The sequence below is a fragment of the Microchirus variegatus genome, assembly GCF_963457635.1.
Source record: "Microchirus variegatus genome assembly, chromosome: 7".
Classification (NCBI taxonomy): domain Eukaryota; kingdom Metazoa; phylum Chordata; class Actinopteri; order Pleuronectiformes; family Soleidae; genus Microchirus; species Microchirus variegatus.
The window spans coordinates 24,158,908-24,186,078 of NC_139808.1; the positions used below are offsets into that span (position 1 = coordinate 24,158,908).

Genomic DNA, 27,171 nt, shown 5'->3' on the forward strand with positions numbered 1-27,171 from the left:
CACAAATGCTGCTGCGCCGATTCTAGACGAGAGAAAACGGGGAAGGGGAGGAGGAGGAGAGGAGGGAGGAGAGGAGGGAAGGAAAAAGTGTTGGGTCGGGTTCAAAGGTTTCCCTAAGTAGGAGCGAGGCGAGAACGCACATCTGATTTAGTGGACAAATATGCAAATATAACAAGATGAGACAGCCACGTGTTGCCTCTCGCGCTCACATCTGGTTCTGGATCATATGATTTTTTTTTTTTTTTTTTTTAAATGAAACATTAATAAAGAAGTGTAATTATTGTGGCACAACTGGGAAACAGATGTGAATCAGTGATCCACACTCTCACTCACACACACACATTAAAGGCACCGTCAGTAAGTTCACTATATGAATAGCAGGTGACTTCACCACTTAATCTAATGAAGGCTCCACAGTATGTTTGGAGTGAATTCACTGACAGAATGAGCTGCTCAAAGGCAACACGGTCCTGGGTTCTGCCTGACCCGAGAGCTGGATCTGTTTAAACGTTATTTAAACAGGATTGTAAAGGGAATTCATCTGTATTCTCCCAGCTTAGGAATATGATGCAAAAGGTCACATACACTCATTAATAGCACTTATTGTAGCTTAAAGGGCTACATCACCCAAAAAATATAAAGTTTTTACTAATTTCCAGAGATAAATGTGCTATTCGATGTCATAACAGTGGATCTGAATTTTTTAAATCAGATTAATTACCATTGGTCGATACGCCAGGAAATGATCATTTCCTCTTTATATTGTTGTAGGAACGGAGAGATAAAAAAGTACGTTAAAATATAAACGTAAAGAACAATAAAATACTGTAAATAACTTTAAAAAACCCTATGTAATCTTAGTAAATAACTCACATTATAAACTTATAAACAAAATGTAAAAGTTAACTTGTAAGCACTGCTTCTACGAGTTAGCGTTAGCGTCAGCTAGCGTTCTGATGCTAACGTTAGCTGCTGTTCAAGTCTGTGTCCCGTTAGTTAGACAAAATTCAGTAACAGCAGTCATTTACTGTCAATGTTAAAATATGGTAAAAAAAAAAAAAAAGAAAGACTGATCAAATTTAGAGATGTAAATGCAACATTAAAAAGACAAAGATAAGGGTTTTTTCCCCCTCCATTTTAATACCTATTACCACAGGAAGTAGGGATTGACAAAAAAATATTTAAAAAAAGTCAACGTCAAAGTCACTTCCTTCAAAGAAAATAAAAGCCTTTATTGTGTTCGACCATTTGACCAAGTGGAGGGGAAAAATGTGTGAAACTGCCCTTTAAAGGTGCTGTATGGAGATTAAAAAAAAATAAAATAAAAACACAGATGAATAGATTTTAAGAAATTGATATCAAATCAAAAAAGTGAATCCATGCTGATTTTAAAAACTCAAAAGAGAGAATATGAATAAAAGGATGTTAAAAACACAAAAATAGTCTAATAAAAGGTCATGAAATAAAACTGTAAGATTAAGTAAAAAAAACACTAAAAATAACTAGATAAATAAAGGAATATTCTAAATAATATAATAAATAAATAAGGCACAGATTCTTAGATGAAAGCGTTTTTGAGCGTAAAGTTTTTGGTCTCGTTTTAGATCATCTGACAGCTGCTTCCAGGAAAATAAACAATACACACATTTAACGGGAAAGTGGATCAGCAAAAATGTGCAGTTATTACAAAAGCTGCTAATTAAATCACCACTTATGTGAGAACCAAGTCATTAGGCGAGGTTGTTGTTTTTGTTTAATTTGAACATTTTATTAGTGAATCCAGAAAACAAGCCGTGTCTTATACGAGTCACTATGTTTTATATTAACGACGGCTCTAAATGTGCTGCAGTGGATCAATGAGTACAATATATTACTATTATTATTATTATTATTATTAATAATACAGAAAGGGGGGGGGAATTAAATGTTAAGTGCTGGTACTTAAAAGTGATCATGATATGAAGTAGTTCACTAAATTTACAGCCGGCGAGGACTCTTTTTTTGTTGTTCTTTTTATGGTAAATCAATAGCAGCAGCAGATGTTCATCATCAACCTGTGTGTATGCATTTCATTTGTTTATGAACAGGTATGAGTCCAACTTCATGGAGAATTTCTGTGGACAGGCACAGACAGGTTACAGACGACGTCCTGTTACACCTCAGCTGTGTGACCGGACACACACACACACACACACACACAGAGAGATCATCCCCATTCCTGCACTTCATCCCATCACTGCAGGCTTGCTCACAGGTGTTCAGCCTGGCTCCAGTTCATAAGCCCCCCCCCCCCCCCCCCCCCCCTCTCCCTCCTCCTCCTCCTCCTCCCCCCGTATCTGTTTCACGCTTCGCTTACAAACAAATATTTTAATGGACAGCGGATGAGTGACAGGCTTTAATTCCTGACAGGGTTTCCTCTGTGTCTAATGTGTTGCAGTGGAAGGAAACAGGCCTTTGTGCACACACACACACTGGAGCAACTTTAATAATGCTGTGCACAGGAATGTGCTACATGTGAGAATATAGTGTATATGTGTGTAATAGAGTGGCCATGTAGCTGTGTTGTCTTTGATGTGTGTGTGTGTGTGTGTGTGTGTGTGTGTGTGTGTGTGTGTGTGTGCGTATGTTCAGACGTGCAAAGTGCAGAACTCACCTGTTAGCAATAACACCGAGCTCTTGTCCAGAAATGGCATTCCTCTGCATTCCACGGATTGTGCTTCACCAGGGGGGCTGGATAACACACACCGTACACATACACTAACACACACACACACACACACACACACACACACACACACACACAGGGCCTTTTCTCCTCGAGCAGAGCCGTGAAAACACACATAAGTCATCAATCAGGCTCAAATCAGACGGCGAGGTGAGCGCGGCCGTTCCTTCCGATTACGAAGCCGCTCTTTTTGAACTCGCAGTGACGAAACCCGGTCGTAATTTAAACAAGAAACAAAGCAGCGCACAACTGTTATTCTGACAGATTAAACCAAGATTATACTCAGTGTCACGTCTGTGTGTGTGTGTGTGTGTGTGCATAGTGAACTAGAAAAAGCAATTATTCCTTTCGAGTTTGCTTCGTTATTCCATCACACTGTGCAACCTTTTTTTTTTTGTCCTCCCACTCTCTAACGGGGCTGCAGATGCCGAACCTGGCCCTCATTCCAAAACAGCAGGAGTTCAAGTCTCCCAGCTCATTAACAGACAAAATTACCTCCCACCCCCCTGGACCACATGTCTTTCTTCTTAAACATGCACATTGAGCAAAAAGGGTTGTTTTTACCCACATAATGACTTTATTTAAATATATACTCTGTCAAAAACAGATGAGCAGCTCATCCTCCGTCATCTTCATCACTGCTCCTGGAGATTAACACAAAAACATGACGTCACCGTGTGTCATAAAACATTTTAACAGACAAACTCATCGCTCGCCCTCTGTGCTCACCTTAACCACGTGCCCATGAATCAGATGCGGTGACTTGAAGTCACGCTGGCAGTTGCTGTATCCCATTCCCAACCCTAAACCTGAGCCCATGGAAACAGGCCATGTGCGACCTAGAGGAGGAGGAGGTGGAGGTGGAGGAAAAACACACCAGATCTTAACAGTTTTAAATGGAAAAATACCTTTATTTCAACTTAACAGTGACCACTTACGCTTAAAGAAAAGGATGGAGAACACGACGCCCACACCTAAGCCGGTAACTGCAACGAGAAAGAGGGAGGAAAAAGTATGAGGAGCTGGATCAAAGTACAGCGCTAATAATGATTTGACTGCAAGAGCTGAGGTAATGGGATGAAAACTGGCCGACATATCCATGTAAATCTGCTCTAATGAGGTCTGCGGCGGGGGGGGGGGGGGGGGGGGGGGGGTCTATCACATCGGATGTGGGAGTTGGTAAATAGTTAGCAAGACATTGCTCATTAGGAAAAGAGAGGCAGAGAAAAGGCAGCGAGAGCTAAAATGTCCAAGAAAGAAAAGAAAAAAAGGGGGTGAGTGAGTTAAAAGGAGTCAGGTCAGTTATTCACGAGGCAGAGGGCAGGAGAGGTAGCAGGTTAAAGAGCACACACGTGTAAGTTAAGTGATGTCTTGACACGGCGGCACTGCTGCGTCAGCGTCGCAGACCTCAGACCAGAGCGGCATGTCGAGGTGGAATGTGTTTGTGTTGCTTAACTTCACCTCGAGTCCAGGCCGCGCCGCCACACCCTACAGCACACCAGCCAGCGCAGAAAACACATAAAAACAACTATTTGGGCCCCTCCGAGTCTTAATTGGATTCAGAGAGCTATGCAGCATGACCTCTCTGCCTGAACCAGAACCTTCAGACCGCTCCCCGTGACCACGGCGGCTGCGCTACGTCCTCATTATCAGCGCAGATCAACAAACTCGCTGTCCTCCCGCGTCCTCGTCCAGAAAAATGATTTTGAGTCGACGTTAAGATCCTACGCCGTACGCTCCTGGCCTTTCTCTCCTCTGAAACCACTGACTTTTTTTTTCCACTCACAGAAATGCAGTCAAAGACCTGGCAAAATGTGAGGGTAGATCAACATCTCATTCTGGCTTCATTTCTCTTTGTCTGGACATCTCCAAGGGGGATGGATTATAAGAAAAACATTTGTGCTGGAGTGGATTGAACTGTGTGCAAGTCGCAGGCCTGAGAACACCCAGCAGATTGTGTCTGCATGTCCAGAGCTACGCTAATTGTGTTGTTATTTACTCTGTCGTTACGTCCAATTATTTTCCACGACTGGCGTCGATGAGACGTTCACTTTCCAGTATCGTGATTCAGTGAGTTATACGACTGGAAAGTGTTTTTCTTCAACACTGCAAGCTTTAAAATGATTGTGACAGCACATGACTTCATAGAACGTCGGGTTCTCTCGTGTTTGTGGAGCCAGTTGTTTGGGTTTTAGTTCAGAAAACAGGAATAATTGCAGTTTACAAGGGTTAAGACGTTACTGTAGGCCTGTCACGATAACAAATTTTGCTGGACAATAAATTGTCTCAGAAATTATTGCGATAATCGATAATATTGTTGTTCTGAAATAATTTTCATATAATACAATGATAATGGTATAATAATGCATGTACACCTTTTCAAAGAGAAATAAAATTAAAGAATATTTAACACTAGAACACAATAAATTAAATAATTGCAAAAGCAATAAATAAAATGGGTTAGCTGCTCTCTGCTGTGGTAGGCTACACCAGGAGTCCCGCCTCCCCACACACCATGCGACTGACAAGTGACTGACATAAGGGTTCACTCATCGTTACTCTGGCTTTACACTGCAACGCTCCCGGGTGAAACCGACAAAATATTTTATCAGATGTGCCTTTCGTTAAGACGGCGACGGCGTTTTTGGGGCTTAAAAACGCAAAAAATATGAACCCACCCTCCAGAGTGGAAATCATAAAAACGCTCCGCTGTCGTGTTCCCGTCTAAAGGGCGTCTAAAGGGAGCTGCTCACGCTGGCACGACGATGAAGTTGGCGAATGTGGTGCCAACTTCAGCGTCGTCACGCTGGCTATCCTCCTATACGCTGACGTCAGTTCCATGTGCAGTACAGACAAACAACAACAAACATGTGGATTAGAATCCATCAGTCGCACATTCAAGTCGCCTTAGCTGCTCTGATACCTATCCAGGAGTCATTTCAGCAATAACGCCGAGTCAATGTTTTGGTTTACGACTGTGGGCTACTCAGCGCTACTAGAGAGAAGTAGAAGGAAGTTTCAGCGTATGCGTGCGCTTCTGGTGTTGTTGTATGGCAGTGCTTCACAGCGCCACCTAGCCACCTGGCATGCATACTACATCAAATTTCACACACTTTAGGACCCGAGAGAGAGAGGGAGAGAGAGAGAGACGGGGAAAACAAAAAAGCATCGAAATGGTATTTATCGCGGCCATAAAATTATCGCGATAATTTTAATTATCGTGCGATTAATTGATTTATTGAATATCGCGACAGGCCTACGTTACTGTAAAATAAATGTGCTGGTTTTAATTGAGCCGCTCTTCGTTCTGACTAGTGCTGGGCAAGTTAACGCGTTAACAGCACCAACGTTAAAGCACATTAACGCGTGACACGTTTCCATGCCGACTGACCGGAGAATGGCGCAGGTGACGTCATGTTTATGTGACCCCCGGTTGTTAAAATGACTCCCTAAAGTAACGCTAACCTTTAAAAACAGAGGCGCACATACGCAGTACACAGGTACGGCGGTTATTTGTAGCGCTGCTCTTTTCGTTCAATAAACAGACCGCTCCAGTTCGACTGCATGCTAAAGGAGCTAACGCGGCTAACTGGACTCCGGTGGCACGGCACATAAACATGGCGTCTTTTTCCGGTCAGTCGTTATAGAAACGCGTCATGCGCTAACGTTGACACCGCTAACGCCGTTTACCGCAATTAAAGCGTTCACGTTCACAGCACTATTTCGGACTATATTTGTAAATTGTAAATTGTGCGACATGCAAAGCATGTCGCACAATTTCACCTTGGACCTCTTGGCGTGGAAGAATCCTAATGACTTGGTTATGAAGTTTTCTCATTCAGTGACAATACTTTGGGAGTATAACTACACACTGTACATGTACATGTATGTGCAAACTACTGAGAACTTTGTGATTTATGCCTAGTTAGCAAATATTAGCATGTTGTTGCTCTATTCTCATTGTCACGGTGAACATAAAAGATATGGAACATTCATAAAGCATTGCCAACGTAGGGCTGTGAGGCTTGTATCATTAAACATGCATCCTTGTTGCTTATCGTCTTTGTCATAATTATTATAACGACACCACGTATCATCTGAAACATACGAGATGGACTTCAAATACTCGTGACCTTTCCTGCTCGAGCACTGTTTACTAGCTCCTCAAATAAATACAGTGCTTCCAATAAACACTGTTTTTTTTCTTCTTCCTGTTGAGATGAGGATGGAGTTAATAGTCTCCCTCTGTAGCATTGGTGTCTACACGCAGCTGCTTTCTTGTTTCCTTTAAAGTAAAGTAAGTTGGATTAGACATGGTTTCTATACTTTTATCAGAGGCCAGTTGACTACTGTGTGGAATCCCAGGCCTCCTTTTTTGCAGTGCTAAAGACAACAGCACTAAATATATAGGCTAGTAGTAGCCTAGATGATGCATTAACAGTTACACGATGCTTAAAAAGACCAAGGGTTACTGAATAATCGCTTTGAATATCAACATAAACCTTCTTCATTCTAACAGAATACAGTCAACATTCTACATATCTCCTCTTTACCAGGGGACACTATATGGCACAGTTGGTCATTTGCCTCTCTGAGCTCAAAGAACACAGATGTTTTTCCTTCCAGTAAGGCACGTTTAATAAAGCCAGGCCTGACATCAGTGTCTTTTACAGACTCGTTGCCAGTCTAAGCATTTGCTGCAAATATAATAACCGAACCTGATCTGAAACAGTGTCCCGCTGAAAGACCCCATGGTGATGTGCAGTTCTGCAAAGAGCAAGCAAATAAGAGTGTTGTAATAATAATAATAAAAAGGCTGAGCAAAGTCTGGAGCTCGTTAACAAAAGCCAAACATCTATTATTTCTGACATTATTGAGTAAATAGAAAAATCTTTTTTATGGCACGGAGTCGTGATTCAACACAGCGACTAACCCTGTCTGATGGGAACAGTTGGCCACCGTGTACTTTTTCTTTGACCATTAAGTGTTTGATATTAAATGTGAAATTTTAATTCATGCAATGTGTTGTCATCTCCACAGTCGGTTGACCAAGAATGTGAAAGTATAATCATAAATGTATTATAGACTATTTGTTGTAGGAGGGGTTTGCCATCTTCACGACTTGTACACATAGCACTGCCTTGTGGGAAATGATGTTCATAAAATAATGCAGCCGGTAGCTTTTTTCCTTGTAAATCTGCCTTTTAATATATTAAAAACTATGATGTTAGTCAAGCAGAATTGCTAAGTTAATAAGTTATACATCACCTCCTATTTAGGCACAGTATTTCGGGTGTACTTTGCATCCATGGAAGCAATAATATGACGACAATATGATGTAAACAACGCCGCCATTTTGTTAGCTGCTAACTGTAAAATATTAACGTAAACTGTAGGTGATGGAGAGAGAAGAGACAGATTAAAACCGAGTATTTTCACTTAGTCTGTATACTACTATAATACATACTCCTCTATATTACAGCTTATATCCCACTGCTACGTATGTGCCTTTTCAAAATACGACGTGTTTATCCCAAAATAAACAAAATCGCGTAGTTCAATCATTCATTCATTCATTCAGAGGACAAGTTCACGTTTTCAACTCCGTGAACTGTGCCAGCGCGATGCGGTCAAACGATGACATATATCCCGCAGTTTATTCACCAACAAACGTTGAGTTGCTGCGGGAATAACCACGGAGAGTGACGACGTTACGGGGGGGCATGAAAAACAAACAAACAACCTGTTTTCACCGCTGTGTCGGCGAAGCAACGGTCCCACTTCCTTCCGTGTCCTTCTGCCATCTTTGCTGTCGTCGAAATCTCGCGAGAGGACAATAAAACTCACACACTGCTATGTTACTTCTAGATAGTTACTGCTGCAACAACAATAGAATAGAATAGAATAGAAAAGAAGGTTTTATTATTATATTGTCATAGAACGCGATACCGCTGTTTGGTGAATCTTTAAATTAAATAGCCAATATAATATGTGATAAAAGGAGTAGTATTATATAAATTATTCTTCTTACTACTCCTTTTCAGACATGTTAAAATGTATTTTGTTGCTTTATTTTGTATATTTATTTTGTATGTTTATTTTTTGTTGTTGTTTTCATTTCTTCTTTCCTTGTTGTTATTATTCACATGTTTGAAATAAACTGAACTGAAGTGAACTGAACTAAATGAGAATATCCATGCTTTTTTTTCTAAATTGGTAAATAAATACACACAAATTTCAGAATAAAAAAAAACAGCATTCATCCACCAATTTAACAATTAAATGAAACTTTATTTTGAAACACTGACATAAGTGACAAAACCATTTGGACTATGAATGTTTTTGCTATATTAAATCTTCATACACCTGTTTTGATATGTTTTGGTTTGTTTGTTAGACACTTAGACATATACATAGACATGATCAAGAGTTATTCATTTTATTTTATTTTTTAATTAACCTTTATTTATTTATTTAACCAGGTAAAGAGACTGAGATGGAGAACTCTCATACAAGGGCGACCTTGGGCAAGAGGTCAGCAACACACGTCATAATAAATACAAGTTCCAAAGACAGAATACAAACAATAGGATGACCTGCTGAAGTTCAGGTCGAGCATCACAGTGGGGAAGGAAGGTGTTTTTGGTGACTTTAAACATGCCGTGGTTTAAACTGCGACAGTTTTTCAGAAACTGTTGACGTGGCGCCGCTGTCATCCGTTTTCCTCGTATATGCACGAGGAATTACACTCACAAGCCTGTACTTTATACTTTTATAATATTCCACAGACAGTAAGGATATCATCTGCTGACAATATCAGAATGCCATTTTGCTTTCTCTCTATTAATAAGTTTCACCTGGAAAAGCATGTGGCAAAGAAAGAAATTGAGCTACACCATAGTCTAATCGAAAGTGTGTCGTTAAAAAAAAAAAACACTTCACGCATTCCTAATCCCACTGATTGTTTTCAGGATGGTATCTGGATTTTCCTTTTATGAATTTCCAGAAGAAGATGATGGAATTCAACGTTTCGCTGCCCACACACAGTCAATAATTTGCAGATGTTTTTTTCTTTTGGGGGGGGGGGGGGATTTATAGGCATATTCCCATTTACAAACAATCCAGGATGCACAAAAGCACATTTTATACAATGGCACGATGGCTTTGAAATGCAGATTATTGGGAGAACAAATGCAATAAATGTCTAAATGGATCATTTTCTTGTGATTTTTTTTTCCAGCCAGTGTAAAAAAAAAACATTCTGGGAGTGATGAGAAATGACCTTTAACCTACAGGAAGTGCTTTTCCCTGAAGTATATGGTAAATACTCTACTCTAATGTAGTTTGAACTGTGACAGTGGCCTGTCCACACTATGAGAAGGATTGTGTTTCCTGGAAAAGAGCTGGAACAAACTACAGTGATATTCATGCTTTTTGATCATTTAAAATATGACTGTTGTTGTGTACATAAGCTCTATGTGACTTCCCTGCACATTTTGTTGAACTTTTATATTGCTTTTTATTTTATTTTATTTAAATAATCAATATTATGGAGCCCCGGACATGACATAGTCAAAAAACAATAAAAGAAAATACTATTTATACAATTAAAACATTTTTTGACCATGTCATGTCCGGGGGTTCCGTACAATATAATGTTATAGTTGAAATATTTTCCAACTTTTGCATTCACAAAATAATAAACTCAAACATATTTTTTTGAATATTTACTATTTAAAGATCCAGTGTGTAATATTGTTTGTTGTTTTTTTTTGTGCAGAAATGTAATATATTACCAAATTGTTGTAGAATTAGAGCATTTTATTTACAAGCTGCAGTTTCCCTAATGCTTACACACTGGACTTTTCCATTAAATTATGCTACAGCATGTATACATTAATGAATATAAAAGCATATAATAGTGGTGTGGGGAAAAAATTAATGCCTTAAAAGAAGTTATTAATCATTAACAACTAACAATAAGTATTTCTTTGTTTTGAGCTGCCATTATAAATATATGACATTTACATTCCTCAGATGAATGATAGTCTTAATGAGAGCAGCAAAAGTCACTTTGGATGCTTCTGTTTCACTATTATATCAGTTTAAACGAGTACATTTCACATGTCCTCTGTGTATTTATCAACGCCTCCTCTCTCTCTGACTGCACACTCACTATAACACTCCTCCCTTTCCATACTTGGCAATGCATTTCTCGCTCCTTCGCCATTGGCTGCAGCTGAGAAAGCCCGGAGTGACCCGGACGTGCAACCGAGGCCCGTTTTTACTGCCTGCAGCCTCCTTCCTGTAGCCCGGTTGAGGAAGTGAATTTCGCTGACAGGGCTGGGTTCAGTGAGGGTGAGGCGAAAAACATCTTCCGCGGGGGGGTTAAAAAAAACAGCGGACACGAAACGGCAAAACAACAAGAAGAGCGACTGGAGCATTCGCAGTGAAGCTACGGTGTACGGCCATCAGTGAATTCGTTCTCCCCTTGCCCCGCTGAGACCGCCGCAGACATGGTAAGGGCCGCGGCGGAGCTGCTGCGAGAGACGGAGCTGGGGTAGAAGGGCTGTGGTGCTGCTGCCGCTGCTGCTAACTGAGCGGTGACGGCTAGCCGTGCTAAAAGCTAAGGTATGCTAGGCTGAGGCTAGCAGGAGGCGTTGGTGGGTAACATGAGAGGAGCAGCGGCAGCAGCAGCGGAGTTGCCAAAGTGTATAAATCACCGACGCACATTCAACTCGCTCTATTTGGGCAAACTTGTGTGGTGCGGATGTCAGTGAATTAGCTTCATGGGCTAGGCTATCAGCAGTAGCTGTTTGTTAGCGGGTAGCTAGTTAGCTGCTAGCCAGGCGAGATGCTCTCCGTGGGCAAATAAAGTTAGCACAGGATGTTTTGGATTTGACACAAGTTTGTGATCGAGATTAGAGACTAGTCCCAATATAACACACACAATCCTCCAGGCGTGCACACGCTCACGCACGCTCAAGCTAAAATAGTCCAGCGCCGGGTAGCCTGTAGCTAAATTAAGACTGCTCGCTCCTCCTATTCCTCTCCATGTCAAGCTGTCAGCCTGTGCTGCCCTGTCAGGTTAATCGTGACTATCTGTTGGAAGTGTTTTGCTCCCTTAATGCCTTCAAATCACACTTATTAAATATCAGTTATGGCTTGTTTATGAACATGTTCCTCTCAATTAACTTTATGTGGCAGTGACACCCCTGTAACTATTTATTATTGACCAAATCCTGACCTATAATGTGAAGTATTATAGTATCATCTTGTGCTTTCACACTATTTAGAACACGTGTGTCAAACTCAAGGCCCGGGGGCCAGATGTGGCCCGACACGTTATGTTATGTGGCCCGCGAGTGATTAATTGGTCTTATAAGTCTGTGTTAAAATAGGTCTATACTGCGTGAAAGCGTGCGTTCACGCCATAAACTATATTTCCCACAATGCATAGCGATTGCGTTACCCGCAAAGTGACGGCACCGCCACTAGATCGCAGCGTATCATTGTACATGCATCATGCAACGAGTGAAATAAGTAATAAATACGGAAAGTTATTGATCAATATGTTACGGAGTAGTTACCCTTATTTTTACATTATATTTGGTGACATTAAGTCACATTTATGACAGTTACATCTGGCCCTTTGAGGGTAACCGTTATGCTGATGTGGCCCTCAGTTAAAATGAGTTTGACACCCCTGATTTAGAAACATTTGCTCTGAACTTCCTCATATTACAACTAAACCACTAAGCTCTAAAGGCCACTCACTTTTTCACAGTGTCAATAACACACTCTCCTATCAGATTAATAATGATTTAAAATGAAATAAACGCTGAATCAAAGTCTGTGTCTAACTCGCCCTCAAAAAAATCATATCACTTCTTCCTTGGACCATATCCCACACTCCCTGAATTTTATTTTACTTTTTGAGCTATGCTTCTCAAAGACAGACACTAATGTGGCCAAAAATCTAACCTCCCTGGCAGAGGAAATGCTCATGTGCCAGAGTTGGAAAATGCATATGGTTTCTCTCCATAATCGCCGTCTCCGCCTCACCTCATCCATCCTTGTTGCCTAATCCTCCGCCCTGAACCTCGGGGGGTTGTAGGTTGTGGAGCCAGTGTTTACATAAAGACCGGATCGCTGGTAAACAGCACCGAGGTGTCTGACGGAGCAGAAATGATTCATCAGGTGTGTGAGTGACTTTAAGACAGGCAAAAAGCATCTTGGACGAGCGGGGAAATGGCGCAGGAGAGTCTGAGTAGGAACCGCTGTTGCGTTCAGGGTCACACTTAACAAAAATGTTTACGGAAAGAGGGTTCTCTCCATTAGTATGTCATTGTCTGATCAGCTCGCAGCTCCATATGTACACTGTGTTAGGGTTTTTACACTAAATAGCAGCCACTTTATACGTGGATTTGTGTAGATATTTGTATAGCGTTCGGTTTATACGGAACATGAAATGATGCAAATCAGCAGAAAACCTTGTTGTTGGTGCTTTTGTATTTGAGAAAGCTTTGAAATACAAGTGTATCTCTGCTTTTGTATTTGGATGGAAAAAACATGTCAAGTTCTGCTTGTTCTTGATCTCCAGAGATGAGTGTTCATGTTAGTTTTGTTTGACATTTGGTCAGTGCTGCATTTACTTCAGCAGTGATATTCCTGTAAATTCAGATAAGTGACATTTAATAACAACTACAACATGATGTATTTCCATCAATTGAGGGATTAGGATTAAGGTTTTTTTCTGATGGCATAGCCTGGGAATGCCCAAATGAAGATGAGTGAGCTGAAATGTGTTGTGTCCATCTACTGTTCCACACCTTCCTACATCTTCCTACACATTCCTCAGAGTTTCATGTTGTGGCTGGTCTGTCCTCCCGTTCTTGCTAATATCCTGCTGTTTACTGCATATTTAAGGAATGAAAACCCTTGAGGGAAGGCTGAGCCACGCAGCCTGTGAAGCGTAAGCAAGCCAAACTGCTTTTACCTTTTAAAGGAAAGACAAATATTTTACCTGAATCGTTTGCACGACAAAGACACGGAAGAATTTGTTTGTAAAGCAACGTTGCGTGAAAAGGACGCAACATTCAATGGAATGTTGACCGACAAGAGTTTAAAGAATCGAGTCTCCACAAAGTGTAGGTTATAGGAAACTTTGACCGCGTTATCAGACGCGTTGAGTCAAACGGTGAGTAAGTAAACGACAAAACAAGCCCAAGTTAACAGTCCAAAGATATAATCATAGAACCCCTGGACCTCAGACCTCTGTGACGCAAGTGCAGCTCAGACTGTGCAGTTTTTAAATGATTTTTTAAGCATTTAATTGTGGTTTTGCACCTGCCTCACCCAGAAAACAGAAGCGTCTTTTAACCGCATTAGAATCTGTTGTTCAGTGAGTAATTTACAACTTTGTCCTTCAGTAATTAGATCGATGATCCAGTAAGAAAACAACCAGGTGCTGATATGGGTAAACAAAGTAACTATGATTTATAATAGTTTCCTATATCGGTTACTTAATTCCCCAAGATTCTAATGAAAACAAGTCAGTGTAACTCAACCTGCCTTCTCACCAAAGAAGCCAACTCTGTTTCCACATAAAAACATAGGTCTCGGTTCGCTTCAAGTGAACAAAACTCAGGAAGCGGATTACGAGGCAGGGCATTGTGGGAAACAGCACAACCAAAAACGGAGAAATGGCTGAGCCCATTGTTGCGGCGTATATGTGTCGTACGTCCACAAACCCCCAGACCGATAGTTTTTGATGCAGCTGCCCTGCATTTACCAATAGATGAGTGAGTTTACTTGTTCTGTGTTTGTTTTCTCCTTCAATAGGAGCAGAATACATTATTCAAAAGGTAAAGTTCATTCCACTAAATTGCGAAAGTGTGAAAGCAAACTTAGACCGGCTGAATGTTGTCCCCAATCGTATTGAGTCTGGTGGACGATTAGGTGTAAAAACAACCTTTAGTGTCATAAATCTGCTGTTTAATGGGCCTCCTGTGCCCCATTGAAGCCTTTACTTGTGGCCACATGCCACTTAGCCATAGTATAATGAAGAGCATCCTCTGAAAGCAGATGGAAAATATCTGTTTGTTTATGGTCAGGTGTGCCGGGGCCACATGCGTTTCTAGTTTACTGCACTTTGTGTGAGTCAATTTTTTTTTTTTTTCTTTTCTTTTTTTTGACTATTCTCTGCTAAATACTTGCGTGACGCGTCACGAGTGCCGTTCGGTCTGCTGAGCTTATGTTGGTTGTCTCTGTAATTTCACAGTGCGAGTACAAGTTTGCCTGCAAGGGCGAATACTTCCTGCACAGCAGCCCGGCCTCGTCGTACCCACACACAGAATGTAGCACGCCGCTATCATTGTGCACCAACCAGTGCAGCTGTAATGCAATACTTGGGCATCTTACATTATACAGGTGCACGGTGCACAATAATGTAATAAATGTGAGCTTGGTTTAAAACGAGCAGAACCAGTTGACTTTTGAAAGTTTGAATGCCTCCTATGTAATGTATGCAACTTCCTATGTGGGTTCATTTGCATAGCAGGGCTCTTTGAAGGAAGCGTTTTTCTGCTCGGTAACAGTGAGACTGTTTTAATAAAGTCATCTCTGACAGCTGGCTACAACACGTGTAAATCACGGACCAGGATTGGAATTTGATTCAGCTTAAAATACCAACACTTATTATAACTATTTCTGAAATTGTTTTTGTCTCATTTGGAACTGTTGTGGTGGGTATCATCACGCAACAGCAGTTGTTTTAATCATGTATGAACATGTTCAATTGGATATATCACTACTGTACAATTTGTCTTGGTTGAGGTAAAAAAGAATGAAAGAAAACAAGATACAATGAGGAGACTGGTGTCACTCGCATGGCTTTGTAGCTGAAAAGACATCAATATGCAAAATATCTTGGAGACAATTTGCTGTTGAAGACTGAGAAGATGTCTAACTCGTTTAAAACGCCTGCAAACTAAGCAAACAATATGAAAAACTCCTTAGCTTAAAGCAACCCCAGATACCAACGCAAAGCAAACTTTAGGAGAAAAAAAAGCCAGTGTCTGTAGCCTTTGCGATATGGAAATAAAAAGTGCATGACTGATCGGCTGGTGTATTTATCTGCTGATCAGCGTGCACTGTGCTGGTGCCCTCACATCCTGTCATGGTGTGCACAGCTGAAACGGATGATGTCCAGAAGTGAGTGCAGCCAACATCTCCAGAGCAGCTGCAGACGACAACGTCCAGTGAATTTTTTTGGGGGGAAATGATAGCATCAACGTATCTGGCCATTGTGCTTTATTGGCTTATTGAGCCTAGTTTTTTGGTTAATAAATGACATGTTAATGAGCAGTTAAAACCAAGCACCAAGTGTGTTCAGCTTTTATCAGGCAGTTGGAATCCACATCAATATTCATCTGTTTTGTCATCGTATGTTGTATAACTTTAGCTCAGCATGTTCTTCGTCCACATCCTCAGGTTTCCATTTTTATACCAGTACAGGAGTTGAGATTAATCAAAGGGATAGTTCGGAATTTTGGACATAGGACCTATTTTCCAACTCAGCCGGTGTGATGGAGACGTCTGGAGACGTTTTCAAGAAATTTCATTCAGTTTTTCTTGTTGCCGAGTTCACTGATGCTATGGCTAGCGCAAGTCAATGATACAAGTTAGCGTGGCATTAAAAACACTCATACCGACTCCACAGTGCACCCGAGGCAAATCGATTGTAACGGCAGACTATCGACGTACATATCTGTGTTGTGTGACATAGAAAATGAAATTGCAAATCACTTTTCAGTCGGGAGAAATTGCCATCAGATCTTCATCCAGCCGTCTGTAAACTCTGTGATCTATAAATCATCAAAGTTGCCATGATTGTTTTCTTAAATGCACCTTCTTTCAGTTATTGTTGTCTCGCACATTGGTTGTCATTAACCATGAAATTACCTTTATGTTTTACTTTGAGGCTAGGGGTGGGGGAAAAAAATAGATTCACATAGGAATCGTTTCTATTTTGAAAAACCACACAAAACACCAGTTTGTGTTATTTGTGTACAGTTTATTAAAAGGCAGCTGGCCTAAGCTTTTATTCATGCAAGTTTTTATTTGATTTGAATGAATAAATGTTAACTTTTGTCTTAAGTTTACCTTTGTGTGATCACATTATCACATTATCTTATACAAACTGTATTGTTTTTATGCCACAATTTGCCTTAACACACTATGCATTGTATACGTTTTTGAATCGAGAATCGTATGAATCGAATCGTGACCCTAAGAATCAAATCGTGAGCCGCCCAAAGATTCACATTCCTAGTTCAGGCTATTGATGTATTTCTGTAAATGAATCGGACCGATAAGAAAGTTGCCGTGTTGTTACGCTTTGACCCCCACAGTCTAATAAGTGTCGTATGTTTGTGTTTGTTTTCAGAGTGACCAGCAGCTGGACTGTGCTCTGGACCTGATGAGGCGTCTGCCGCCTCAGCAGATCGAGAAGAACCTCAGTGACCTCATTGACCTGGTGAGCTTTTTCTTTACTTGACTCAAACACCCTGTCATGTCACAGTATGGGGTATTTACATTTGAATATAATGTGAATAATACAAAACATGCACTCAGTCATAAGGAGTATTTCACCTATAATTAAAGTCAGTGTTTTCAATAACTCACTTAGTTCATCCAATAATGACAGAAAAGGCTGTGAACAAGATAAGAGATGTATAAGTACGAACTAGAGCACGGATTATTAGGAAAAGTAGACCCTGAAAAAAAGATGATAGTATATAAAACTGGGCTGATAATGAATCAGCTGTCCATCATTAAAATTTTCAGCAAAACTCATAAATACTTTCCGGTTTCCGCTTCTCTAATGTCTCCAACATGACATATTTAACGATGTCGTTTTGCAGAATTGGTTTGGACTGTTTGAGTTTTTCCTTGTTGACAGAATTATTTGACAAAGTCATTGGCAGGTCAAGCAGAGAACAATCCTCACTTGCATCCCTTAAATTGGGATGTATTTGATGGAGCTTTCAAAGGAAATTTGATTGTTTTCATAATTTATGAAACACAAACGACGACCACATGGTCATAAACTTTTTTTTTTCCTTTTGTATTAAGGCACTCAGTTATTGTGGCCTTTTATTTTCTCTGTAACTAAAAGGTGTCAGACTTTAATATTCAAAATATTCACCTTTTTAAATGAATCATTTACTTCCTTCCTATAATTATCTACTTAAAACCCCAACATCCTCTGTGGATTATAACACACAAATCAGATCACACTTTTTTTTACCTTGTGTGGAAACATTTGTGGTCCTATCACTCCTGGACCTCCACCTGGTCACCTTCATCTTCCTCTCTCTCTCTCCCCTGTTGGTTTCACTGTGTCTGGTTGTTAGTGATTATTATCGCAGCTGTCAATCATCAGCACCACCAGCCAGTATTTGGCTCCACCATCTCTTCCTCAAATGTTTCCTGGCAATTATGAATCACCTAAAATCACCTCTTTCTTTCCTGTTTGTCCCCTGGATTTCCTCCTCAGACCCCCCCCCCCCCCACCTCCCAGCCTCAGCTGCCAGTTTTTTTTGTATGTGTGTGAATGTGTTGGGAGTGTGTGGCCTTATTTGGGATAACAAGGCCTCCTTTGTGTCTATTTTGTGATGCAGAAGGATATGGGGGTGGTGGGGGGTGCATCCATATCAGTCGCTGAGAAGTAATTTGTACCTCCTTATCCTGTAGATATTGTGTTTCCCATTGATATTTTATTCCCGCTTCACTCTGTGACCTCTCTCCACCCATTGGCGGTGGAATGTGGACTTAAAGCTCACATAGAGTGGTCCTGTTGCACATATATGTGAGTTATGGAGGTCTACCTGCATACATTCACTTGTATTTATGGTCAAAAACCTCCCAGTTGCTGCAAACGAGCTGATAGAAATCTCTCCTCGCTGAAGCTCTCCTCAGCCGCGGTGTTTCAGACTAAAATCTCACCCCCAGAAGACAGACTGTGTTTTGATTGGCCAGCCAGCGTAGAGCCTTCCCAACTGTCTTGTGATTGGCCAATACCCGGAAGTGACATAATCAGCACACCAGCTCTCAGAAGCGCAGCTCCCCCCTCTGGAACGGTGGATGCACTGCTACTCATTATCAAAGGTGCATTATGTAATAAATCTAAAGCAACTGGCCATAAAATCCTCCTAATATGTCACAGAGACTCAGGAATAATGTTCATATAACAAACTGAACTCTCCAACGACAACAGTACAAAATATTTGCATTAAAAAATCTTTTGCAGACTGCAAATCATGTTTATGTTTTGGCATGTGGCGCCACCTACCGCAGTATACCAATCATTGCAGTCAATAGAGTCTCAGCTGCCAAACAACCACGGGTTGCCAGTTACGTCAGAAAACGAAACCTCAAAGATAAGTCGGAATTTTGAATTTGAATGTAGTAACTGTCTTTGGCCACATTCTTACATACGACACCTTTAAAATAGCTTCTTCACGACTCCCCGCCGCAGTCCCTTTTATTACTTTGACCCGGAGTCAGACCCAGCGTCAGAAGACACTGTCGCTCGTGAAACACCTCCACAACGGACGTTATTCTTCTTCTGCGGTTCAATGTATGCAACCGGATGTGCCCAGACTAGTGCCCGGAGCAGGAGGATTTGCTGTTCAGGAGAACCGCTGTTTACGTAACCAGAAGGTAGATCTCGCAGAAATCCCGAGGTTACAATAAAACGCAGCGTTCTCGGTAATGGCTGAAGTGTTTGTTTTCGAAACTTCAGGGCTTCGTAAACGAGGTAATGACACAGATACACACTAAAAAACAGCGTTAATTGGAACTTTCGGTCTAGGTCCGCTTTAAATCTTTAGGAGAACATCAGACGCCAAGATGTTTGTTGTGTTTTTTTCTGTCTTGTCTGTTTATTCAAAGTCTTGGGAGGTTGTATTTGTTACAGGAAGTTTTAATTGACAGAAAAACATCTTGTAATCATGTGGCAGAGGAGTCCAGATGTGCAGCATCAGCAGCAGCAGCTGTGTCTTTGTGCATCGTCGGATGTTAAACCGTTTTTGTTTTGTTTCTCTGCGTCCAGGTGCCCAGTCTGTGTGAGGACCTCCTCTCCTCTGTGGACCAGCCTCTGAAGATTGCCCGGGACAAAGCGGTGGGGAAAGACTATCTGCTCTGTGATTACAACCGAGACGGCGACTCCTACAGGTCAAGTGTCTTACTGCATGTTTAGTCACAGACATTAAACACATTATGACAAATGAATGAGACCTCAACAATACGCGCTCCCTCTAGTGCAAGTGCTGTCCCGGTTCTCAGAAAAATTTAAAATTTAAATGTTCCCTATAAATAAAGTTGACTTAACTTGACTTTTACTACTAAACCGACGTACGCTTACCGTCACCTATACAATTTGTGTTGTGTTTTCCATTACAAGTCACACTTTTATTTATCAGAATAGTTGCAAAATGGATAGAAAATATAGTCATAAGAGATTAACAAGATTAGAAATCATGATTTTTATTCCAAATAATCATTTTGCCCTTATTCAGCTGTGCAAATGTAATTTCACAAGGGCATTCAAGGGTTTTCTAATCCTCCAATAGTCTTCCAACGCCATTAGCAAACACAATGTACCATTAGAACACTGGAAATGGGCCTCTATACACCTATGTACATATTCCATTAAAAACCAGAGATGTTTGCAGCTATACAATGTAAAGAGTGTATTTCTGATTAATTTTATGTTATATTCATTGAAAAAAGTGCTCGCAAACTTTTGAACAGTAGTGTATAATGGATGCTTATTTAGTCAGATACGCATTAACACTAAATTCCTTTCCACACGTCAGATCCCCGTGGAGTAATAAGTACGACCCTCCCCTCGAAGATGGCGCGATGCCTTCAAGTCGCCTGAGGAAACTCGAGGTTGAAGCCAACAACGCCTTTGACCAGTACAGAGAACTGTGAGTAGCAGTGAAGCAGGAGCCCAGAGTCGAGTTTTTAATTACTGTGTGTGTGTGTGTGTGTGTGTGTGTGTGTGTGTGTGTGTGTGTGTGTGTGTGTGTGTGTGTGTGTGTGTGTGTGTGTGTGTGTGTGTGTGTGTGTGTGTGTGTGTGTGTGTGTGTGTGTGTGTGTGTGTGTGTGTGTGTGTGTGTGTGTGTGTGTGTGTGTGTGTGTGTGTGTGTGTGTGTGTGTGTGTGTGTGTGTGTGTGTGTGTGTGTCCTCTTGTGACCTCTGACCTGTATCTTTTTTAATTTTTTTAAGGTACTTTGAGGGTGGCGTTTCTTCCGTGTACCTCTGGGACTTGGATCACGGTTTCGCTGGAGTTATTCTCATCAAGAAAGCGGGCGATGGATCGAAGAAAATCAAAGGGTGCTGGGACTCCATCCATGTGGTGGAGGTGCAGGTGAGGAATCTGCAGATTAGGCCTTTTTTATTTATTAAAAACATGCAACATCATATTAGAGCTGAAACAATGAATCGACTATTAACTATTTTGATCATCGTTGAATCGGTTTGAAGCTTTTTTCATGATTAAAACAAGATTTCTGATTGTTTAAATGCTTCTTAAATGTGAATATCATCTTCGTTTCTTTGCTCCACATAACAAAGAAATCATTCAAACTGAATCATTTTGACATTCGAGAACATCAAATATGATGTTCCTACTTCTTCTCCAAACAAATGTGATATATTTTTAAAGCAAACAAAGCTAAGCTCTCTCATATTTGTGTTCTGTAACGTGAGAAGCGATTTCTCTGACACCCGTTGTTTGGGAGAGTTCTCTGATTCTCTCGTGTGTTTGTGCAAACAGGAGAAGTCCAGTGGTCGCAGCGCTCACTACAAACTGACCTCCACCGTCATGCTGTGGCTGCAGACAACCAAGACCGGCTCCGGCACCATGAACCTGGGTGGCAGCCTCACAAGACAAGTACGGCCAGACAACCGACGCTAATGCTAATGCTAATGCTAATCCATCTGTGTGTGTGCGCTGCATTATCATCCAGTAACGAATGGTGTTTTGTTCGTTTTCGCAGATGGAAAAAGACGAAACGGTTGGAGAGTCCTCACCCCACATCGCCAACATTGGCCGCCTTGTCGAAGTCAGTATAAACCGTGTCCCACTCGTTTGAAATGCTTTAGTTAAAATGTATGTTAACAATTTTTAATCATTTTAATGTTTATATTAGGGACTCTGGAGGCCCTATGAGTCGGCAAAGTGTGAAAAAAGATGACTCGGTCATGTTTTTGTGGTCCTCCTCAGTCTAAGTACAGGAGATAAAACACGTGATTTTGACTTCCACACGCAATGTGACGTCACAATGTGCAAAAACATGGAATTGTTTTCCTTAAATTGTTGTGCGAGAGTGCCGGATGAGGGCAATAGTATCCGGAAGAGCGGAAGTCTGCGGAAGTGTTCTATTCTTGACTGCACAGTGCAGCACAGAGTTCTACATAAACTTCCAGCCTCAGAGGATTTCCTTTAATTATATATATATATGACGGCAATGATGATGGCTTTTCCAAATGCTAACTGCTGTTAGCCTCAGTGGCGCTGACGTAGTTTCCTGTGTCTCATTTGCATATTTTGGCAGGGTGATTGAACTGCTGTGATGCTTCATCCTTAAGGTATTTTGACCACAGACATGTTCATTAAGACACCAGGGACCTAGGTTAGCTTGGACAAATCGGGTATAATATGAGTCCTTTAATAGCTGTTGGGTGATGGAATCAAATAACAAGTTACTGTTGTAAACAAAAGTATGCAACATCCGTTTCCTGGTCGGCTCGCTCTCATTGGTTATTGCAGGGTTCTGCACATGCACGCCCCAATTATGATTTGAAATCGGGAAGCCTTTCCAGTGATGTTAACATCACGTCTGTTAATCCCTCACACTTGCAGGATAATTTGGTCAGATAATCTGTTCAAACCAGCCTCATATCAGAAGACACCCAATTGTCGGAATGGCCCAAAATCTGGCCGATTCTCCTCATGTTGGAAACAATCTCATGGTGTAATACGTCTACTTTAACGTCTGTCCTTAGTGATCCGATCAGTACAGGTCTGAACAGCCATAGTGAGTCCTGAATGTGTCCTTGGATCATGTGAAGTTGATCTTCACCATGAATTACTGAAATGCAACAGACAAGAGCTTTAATCCATTACATCGCTCCTTAAGATCAGTTTTTCCTCCATTGTTTTGCAGCTACAGTTCACAGGGCCTTGAATACTTGAATATTTTAGAACTATACACCGTCTTTAAACCAAGTAAATAAAGTTAAAGGTAGTTGGGGTGGGAGGTTATTTTCTGGACGCTGAGCTAAGGGCGTTTCCTCTCTCGTTTCCAGGATATGGAGAACAAGATCCGCTCCACACTGAATGAAATCTACTTTGGGAAGACCAAGGACATCGTCAACGGCCTAAGGTAAACACACTTTGTCGTCTGGGAAACTCGATCAATTTGCTCTTTTACAGCTCCTCCGGTCTGCTGGGCTCTGCAGAATGAAGCCAGAGCTGCTTCACCTGCGCGTCTCCATCTCTTCACCTTCTTCATTTTATCACCTATTTCTTTTCTGTTTTGATTGATTTTTACTGCTCCTTCACCACCTCCTCCTTTTTATTATTCTGCTGCCATCCTTATCATTTTCTGTCCTCCCTCTGTCGATCCCTCTGCGCTCCAGATCTATTGAGTCTTTGCCCGATAACCAAAAGTACCGGCAGCTCCAGAAGGAGCTGTCGCAAGTCCTCACCCAGCGTCAGATCTTCATTGACTAAGTCCAGAGGTATAACCTGGCATGTAGACGTGTGTGTGTGTGTGCATGTCGTCGTGCACCTCAGCTGCTCATTGTGCAGTGAGTAAATTAATCTGGGTTTAATCTAATTTATAATATGTGTCAAGATGAGACAAAACTAACCTTTTTGCTTGATGTTTGCAGGTTTTTGACTCTTTTTTTGTGTGTGCATTTACTAAAGATTTAAAACATAAATATTTGTGCATACGATTACATTCGTGTATTGTTGTGAATTACTGCATGATTACAATTGACTCATGTTTGCAGTGTGTGTGTGTTGTGCAGAATCAGACTGCACTTAACTCTTTTAAAGTGGAGTTTTATTAGTTTAGCTTAAATTGCACATTAAAAACAACGGCATTGAAACCAAAATGAAATGAATTGGACAAAAGGCGAATGACACTGAATGTGTATTAAGACAAGGTTTTTTACTCTGGATCTTAAATGCATCCATGGTGAGTGAAGACCCGTGTAATGTGAGAGGAGAGAATATTCCGGGGCTTAGGGACGACGACGACAACAGAGAAAGCTCTGTATTTGAAACGAGAGGAAATGAGCGGACTGAAGGGAGCTGTTGTGAAGACGACCTCGAGCGACCGAGGAGCAGAGAATGGGCTCAGGAGGAGCTCAGAGAACCAATAACAGTCGAATTTTGGACTGAATTGTTTATTTAGTGCATAACCAGTGCAGCTGGTTTCAGAACAGGAACGGTGTGATGATCTGGTAAGATTACAGAATATCTGTATTTGGATTTTAGGCTGGTTTGTGCAGATTATATGGCTAAATTATCCTGTAGCGTTAGGGGTTAATGGACATGATTTTAACGTCATCAGAGTCAGCTGAACAGCGATGTAAGAGCCATTTTTGTGTGTGGTGTGTGTTGGACACAAACTGTCCACTAGGGGCCACTGTTGTGTTGAATCACGTGATTACAGGATCCCACGTTATTTATCTCGGAACCTTTGTTTATGTTCGCGTTCATGCATGGAGCCGTTGTTCGTTGCAGTATTCGCAGCAAGGGCAGGGGGGCGCACAACCAAAGTATTCCACTTGTGCTGCCGGATAAACTTCCGCTGCCTAGCAACAGTAGTAAACAAAAACTTTTCCGCACATCGCTTACGTTGGTCTCAAAATTACCGTCGTCTTTTTGTAACGTGGTCGCAATCTCCGCAGCTGACAAAGTTACAAAAAGTCAGAGGTGCGCGCCCTAGCGCCGTGACATCTTTTGGAGCTCACGCGCCCGGTCCGACACGGGATATGATGTCATTTTTGCCGCGAGCCCGGCACACTACGGCGACCATATACCTAGCTGCAGGTAACCGGTGTTTCTAGTTGGAGGAGCACATAGTTTTGCCTTGATTCTTGCATGGGAGAGCAATAAAACAACATAAATCAGCAGAAAACAAAGTTGGACTGTTGTTTCTAAACACTACGGGGATCGGCGTAATGTCGTATCGGGCGTGTCGGCTAAATCATTAGCCATTTTGCTATTTATTTGTTTATTAGCCCATAGAGGAGCGTCTCAGTGGCTTTAAGTTGTAGTCTTAGCCCTTACAACCGATGTGAGTGAGTTGACGTTTTGTTTTGAACCATAACTTGCTAATAAGCTAGTTTACATTGTGAATTCACGTTAAGGCTAACATTATACTTCTACAACTGCGTAATGCTTTATCCGACTGCCACTTGAGAGAGCCCTCGAGCCTTCATAGTTCCTGCCCGATCAGGAGGGGTCGCTACGCAAGGTTGTTGTGCTTTTGGCTACAGTGAGGAATGACGTCCAAGAGAGAGAAAGTTGTTGTTGTTGTTGTTTCAACTCTCTTGGTTTTCAAGTCCTTCTGGTGCAGGAAATTCTCCCGATCACACGTTTCCCCGTCTCTGCCATTTGAACACTCAGTGATGCACACACTCTGACCGTCTCTCCCTTCTGTCTTCCCTTTGTCTCTCTTGAAACAGGAGTGTTCAGTCTCTGGCTGACAAGTCGAAGCAGGAGGCTCTGAAGAACGACCTGGTGGAGGCGCTCAAAACACGCAAACAACACCCCTAGAGATGCTACTGTTGTCGTTTCTTTGTTTTATTTTTTTCCTTCCTTCCTTCCTTCCTTCCTTCCTTCCTCGCTCTTCTCTCTCTCTCACGCCTCTGCCATCGTTTCTGTTTCTTTGTCCTTTCCCTCCGTTGCCTGTTTACGTTGCTGCACTCACTTGTTTATTTGTGGAAAAAAAAACAAAAAAAGGAGAAAATACTTAAGCTTTTTATGTCGGGTTTTGTTTCCATGCATCTCTCTTCTTCTTCTTCTTCTTCTTTTTTGTCTCTTCTCTCCCACGTTCTCATATAATGATAGTATTACCACACGGTTAATGATAATCCTACAGCGTGAAGGTCATTGTATCATAATCCCTGACGTTGTCGTCACAGTCGGCGTGTCCCTCGGTCACTTTAAAAAAAAAAAAAAAAAAAACGATCGACGTGAAACCGCGCTGTAGGGGGGCGCTAGACGCGGCAGGGGCGGCCATTGTTATGTACATCAAATTGATTTCTTGCACCGATTTTTGTCGACGACACCCTTGATATATTTGTAGAAAATTATAACTGTCCACCCTTTTGCGACTGTCATTCGTTTTTGTTTGGCCGTTGTGAACGGTGCCAACAGGAGGGGGTGACGTTGGGTTTGTTTTCCACTCTGTCTGCATGCGTGTCAATGTGGACTTCTCAAACATCATCATCATCATCAGCCCTCTCCTCTGTTTTGGCTTCTTCTTCTTCAAACTTCTTCTCTCTCCTCACCTACTCTGTCTTTGTTGGGGGTCACAGTTTTGTGGGGTTTTTTTGTCTTTTGTCTCGGTGGAAACGTTTCACCGTTTCCATTTTGGAGGGGAATCTTTTATTGTATTTTTTTTTTGTTTTTGTTTTTGTTTTTGTCGTTTTGTTTTGTTTTTATTTTGTAAAGCTTATGATTCATATTGTATTAGAGCCTCCAGCAACAATAAAAATGGTGAAAAATCTCATCTTTTCATCTTTTTTTATTACTGTAGAGCCACTCTAGAAGCGGCCGGGACAACAATACACCTCTAAACCAGTGGTTCTCAAAGGTTTTAGACCAAGTATGACTTTTCACATGAGGCAAGTTTATTTGTAATAAGATAAACAAAAACACCTAAGCCGTCTGGTCTTTTCTTTTTGGCTTATTTTAACCATAAAAGGTCCAGAAAATGTCTTGTAACCAAGTGCTTTTGCCCATTTTTCCAGAAGAACTTTCAGTATTGGCAGTTACTTACAGTTTACTGTGTTAAATTTTAAATTGGAGCAGTATAAAATTCAAAAACTCTAAATCTACACATGTTTTTTCAACTCTGCTGACAAAGACTTCGACGTCTTCCTGAAACGGCGTGAGTGAAATTACAGTTTGCACAGACGCATAAAACAAACTTGGGTTTGTTTTAAATTTCACTAAAATGAATCCTGACAGCTGAACATGATGAAAGTATTATAATATCAACGATTATTTACACATGTGGAAAAATGGTTTAACCCTTAGAACACAGAGCATTTAGGATGCTTTTATTCCATGACTATATTGAAACATAAGAGTGTGCAATAACGAGTGTCTTACATCCTTCGTT

The 27,171-nt window shown here is 41.2% G+C and overlaps 2 protein-coding genes across 2 annotated transcripts; one reads left to right on the top strand and one right to left on the bottom strand.

Moving 5' to 3' along the window:
* Positions 1-3,279: 3,279 nt before the first annotated feature.
* LOC310929407 (MICOS complex subunit Mic10-like) lies at positions 3,280-8,536 on the bottom strand. Its single transcript, XM_083892150.1, has 4 exons — positions 8,469-8,536; positions 3,664-3,711; positions 3,455-3,564; positions 3,280-3,369 (listed from the first exon to the last, which is right to left on the bottom strand). Exons 1-4 carry the CDS (start codon positions 8,527-8,529, stop codon positions 3,361-3,363), a joined length of 228 nt encoding a protein of 75 aa, XP_083748276.1. The 5' UTR covers positions 8,530-8,536; the 3' UTR covers positions 3,280-3,360.
* A 2,459-nt stretch (positions 8,537-10,995) lies between these two features.
* capzb (capping actin protein of muscle Z-line subunit beta) lies at positions 10,996-26,556 on the top strand. Its single transcript, XM_083892143.1, has 10 exons — positions 10,996-11,244; positions 17,175-17,264; positions 19,845-19,966; positions 20,611-20,724; positions 21,026-21,167; positions 21,576-21,692; positions 21,799-21,864; positions 23,111-23,187; positions 23,444-23,545; positions 25,508-26,556. The coding sequence occupies exons 1-9, from the start codon at positions 11,242-11,244 to the stop codon at positions 23,535-23,537; spliced, it is 825 nt and encodes a 274-aa protein (XP_083748269.1). The 5' UTR covers positions 10,996-11,241; the 3' UTR covers positions 23,538-23,545; positions 25,508-26,556.
* The last annotated feature ends 615 nt before the right edge of the window (positions 26,557-27,171 follow it).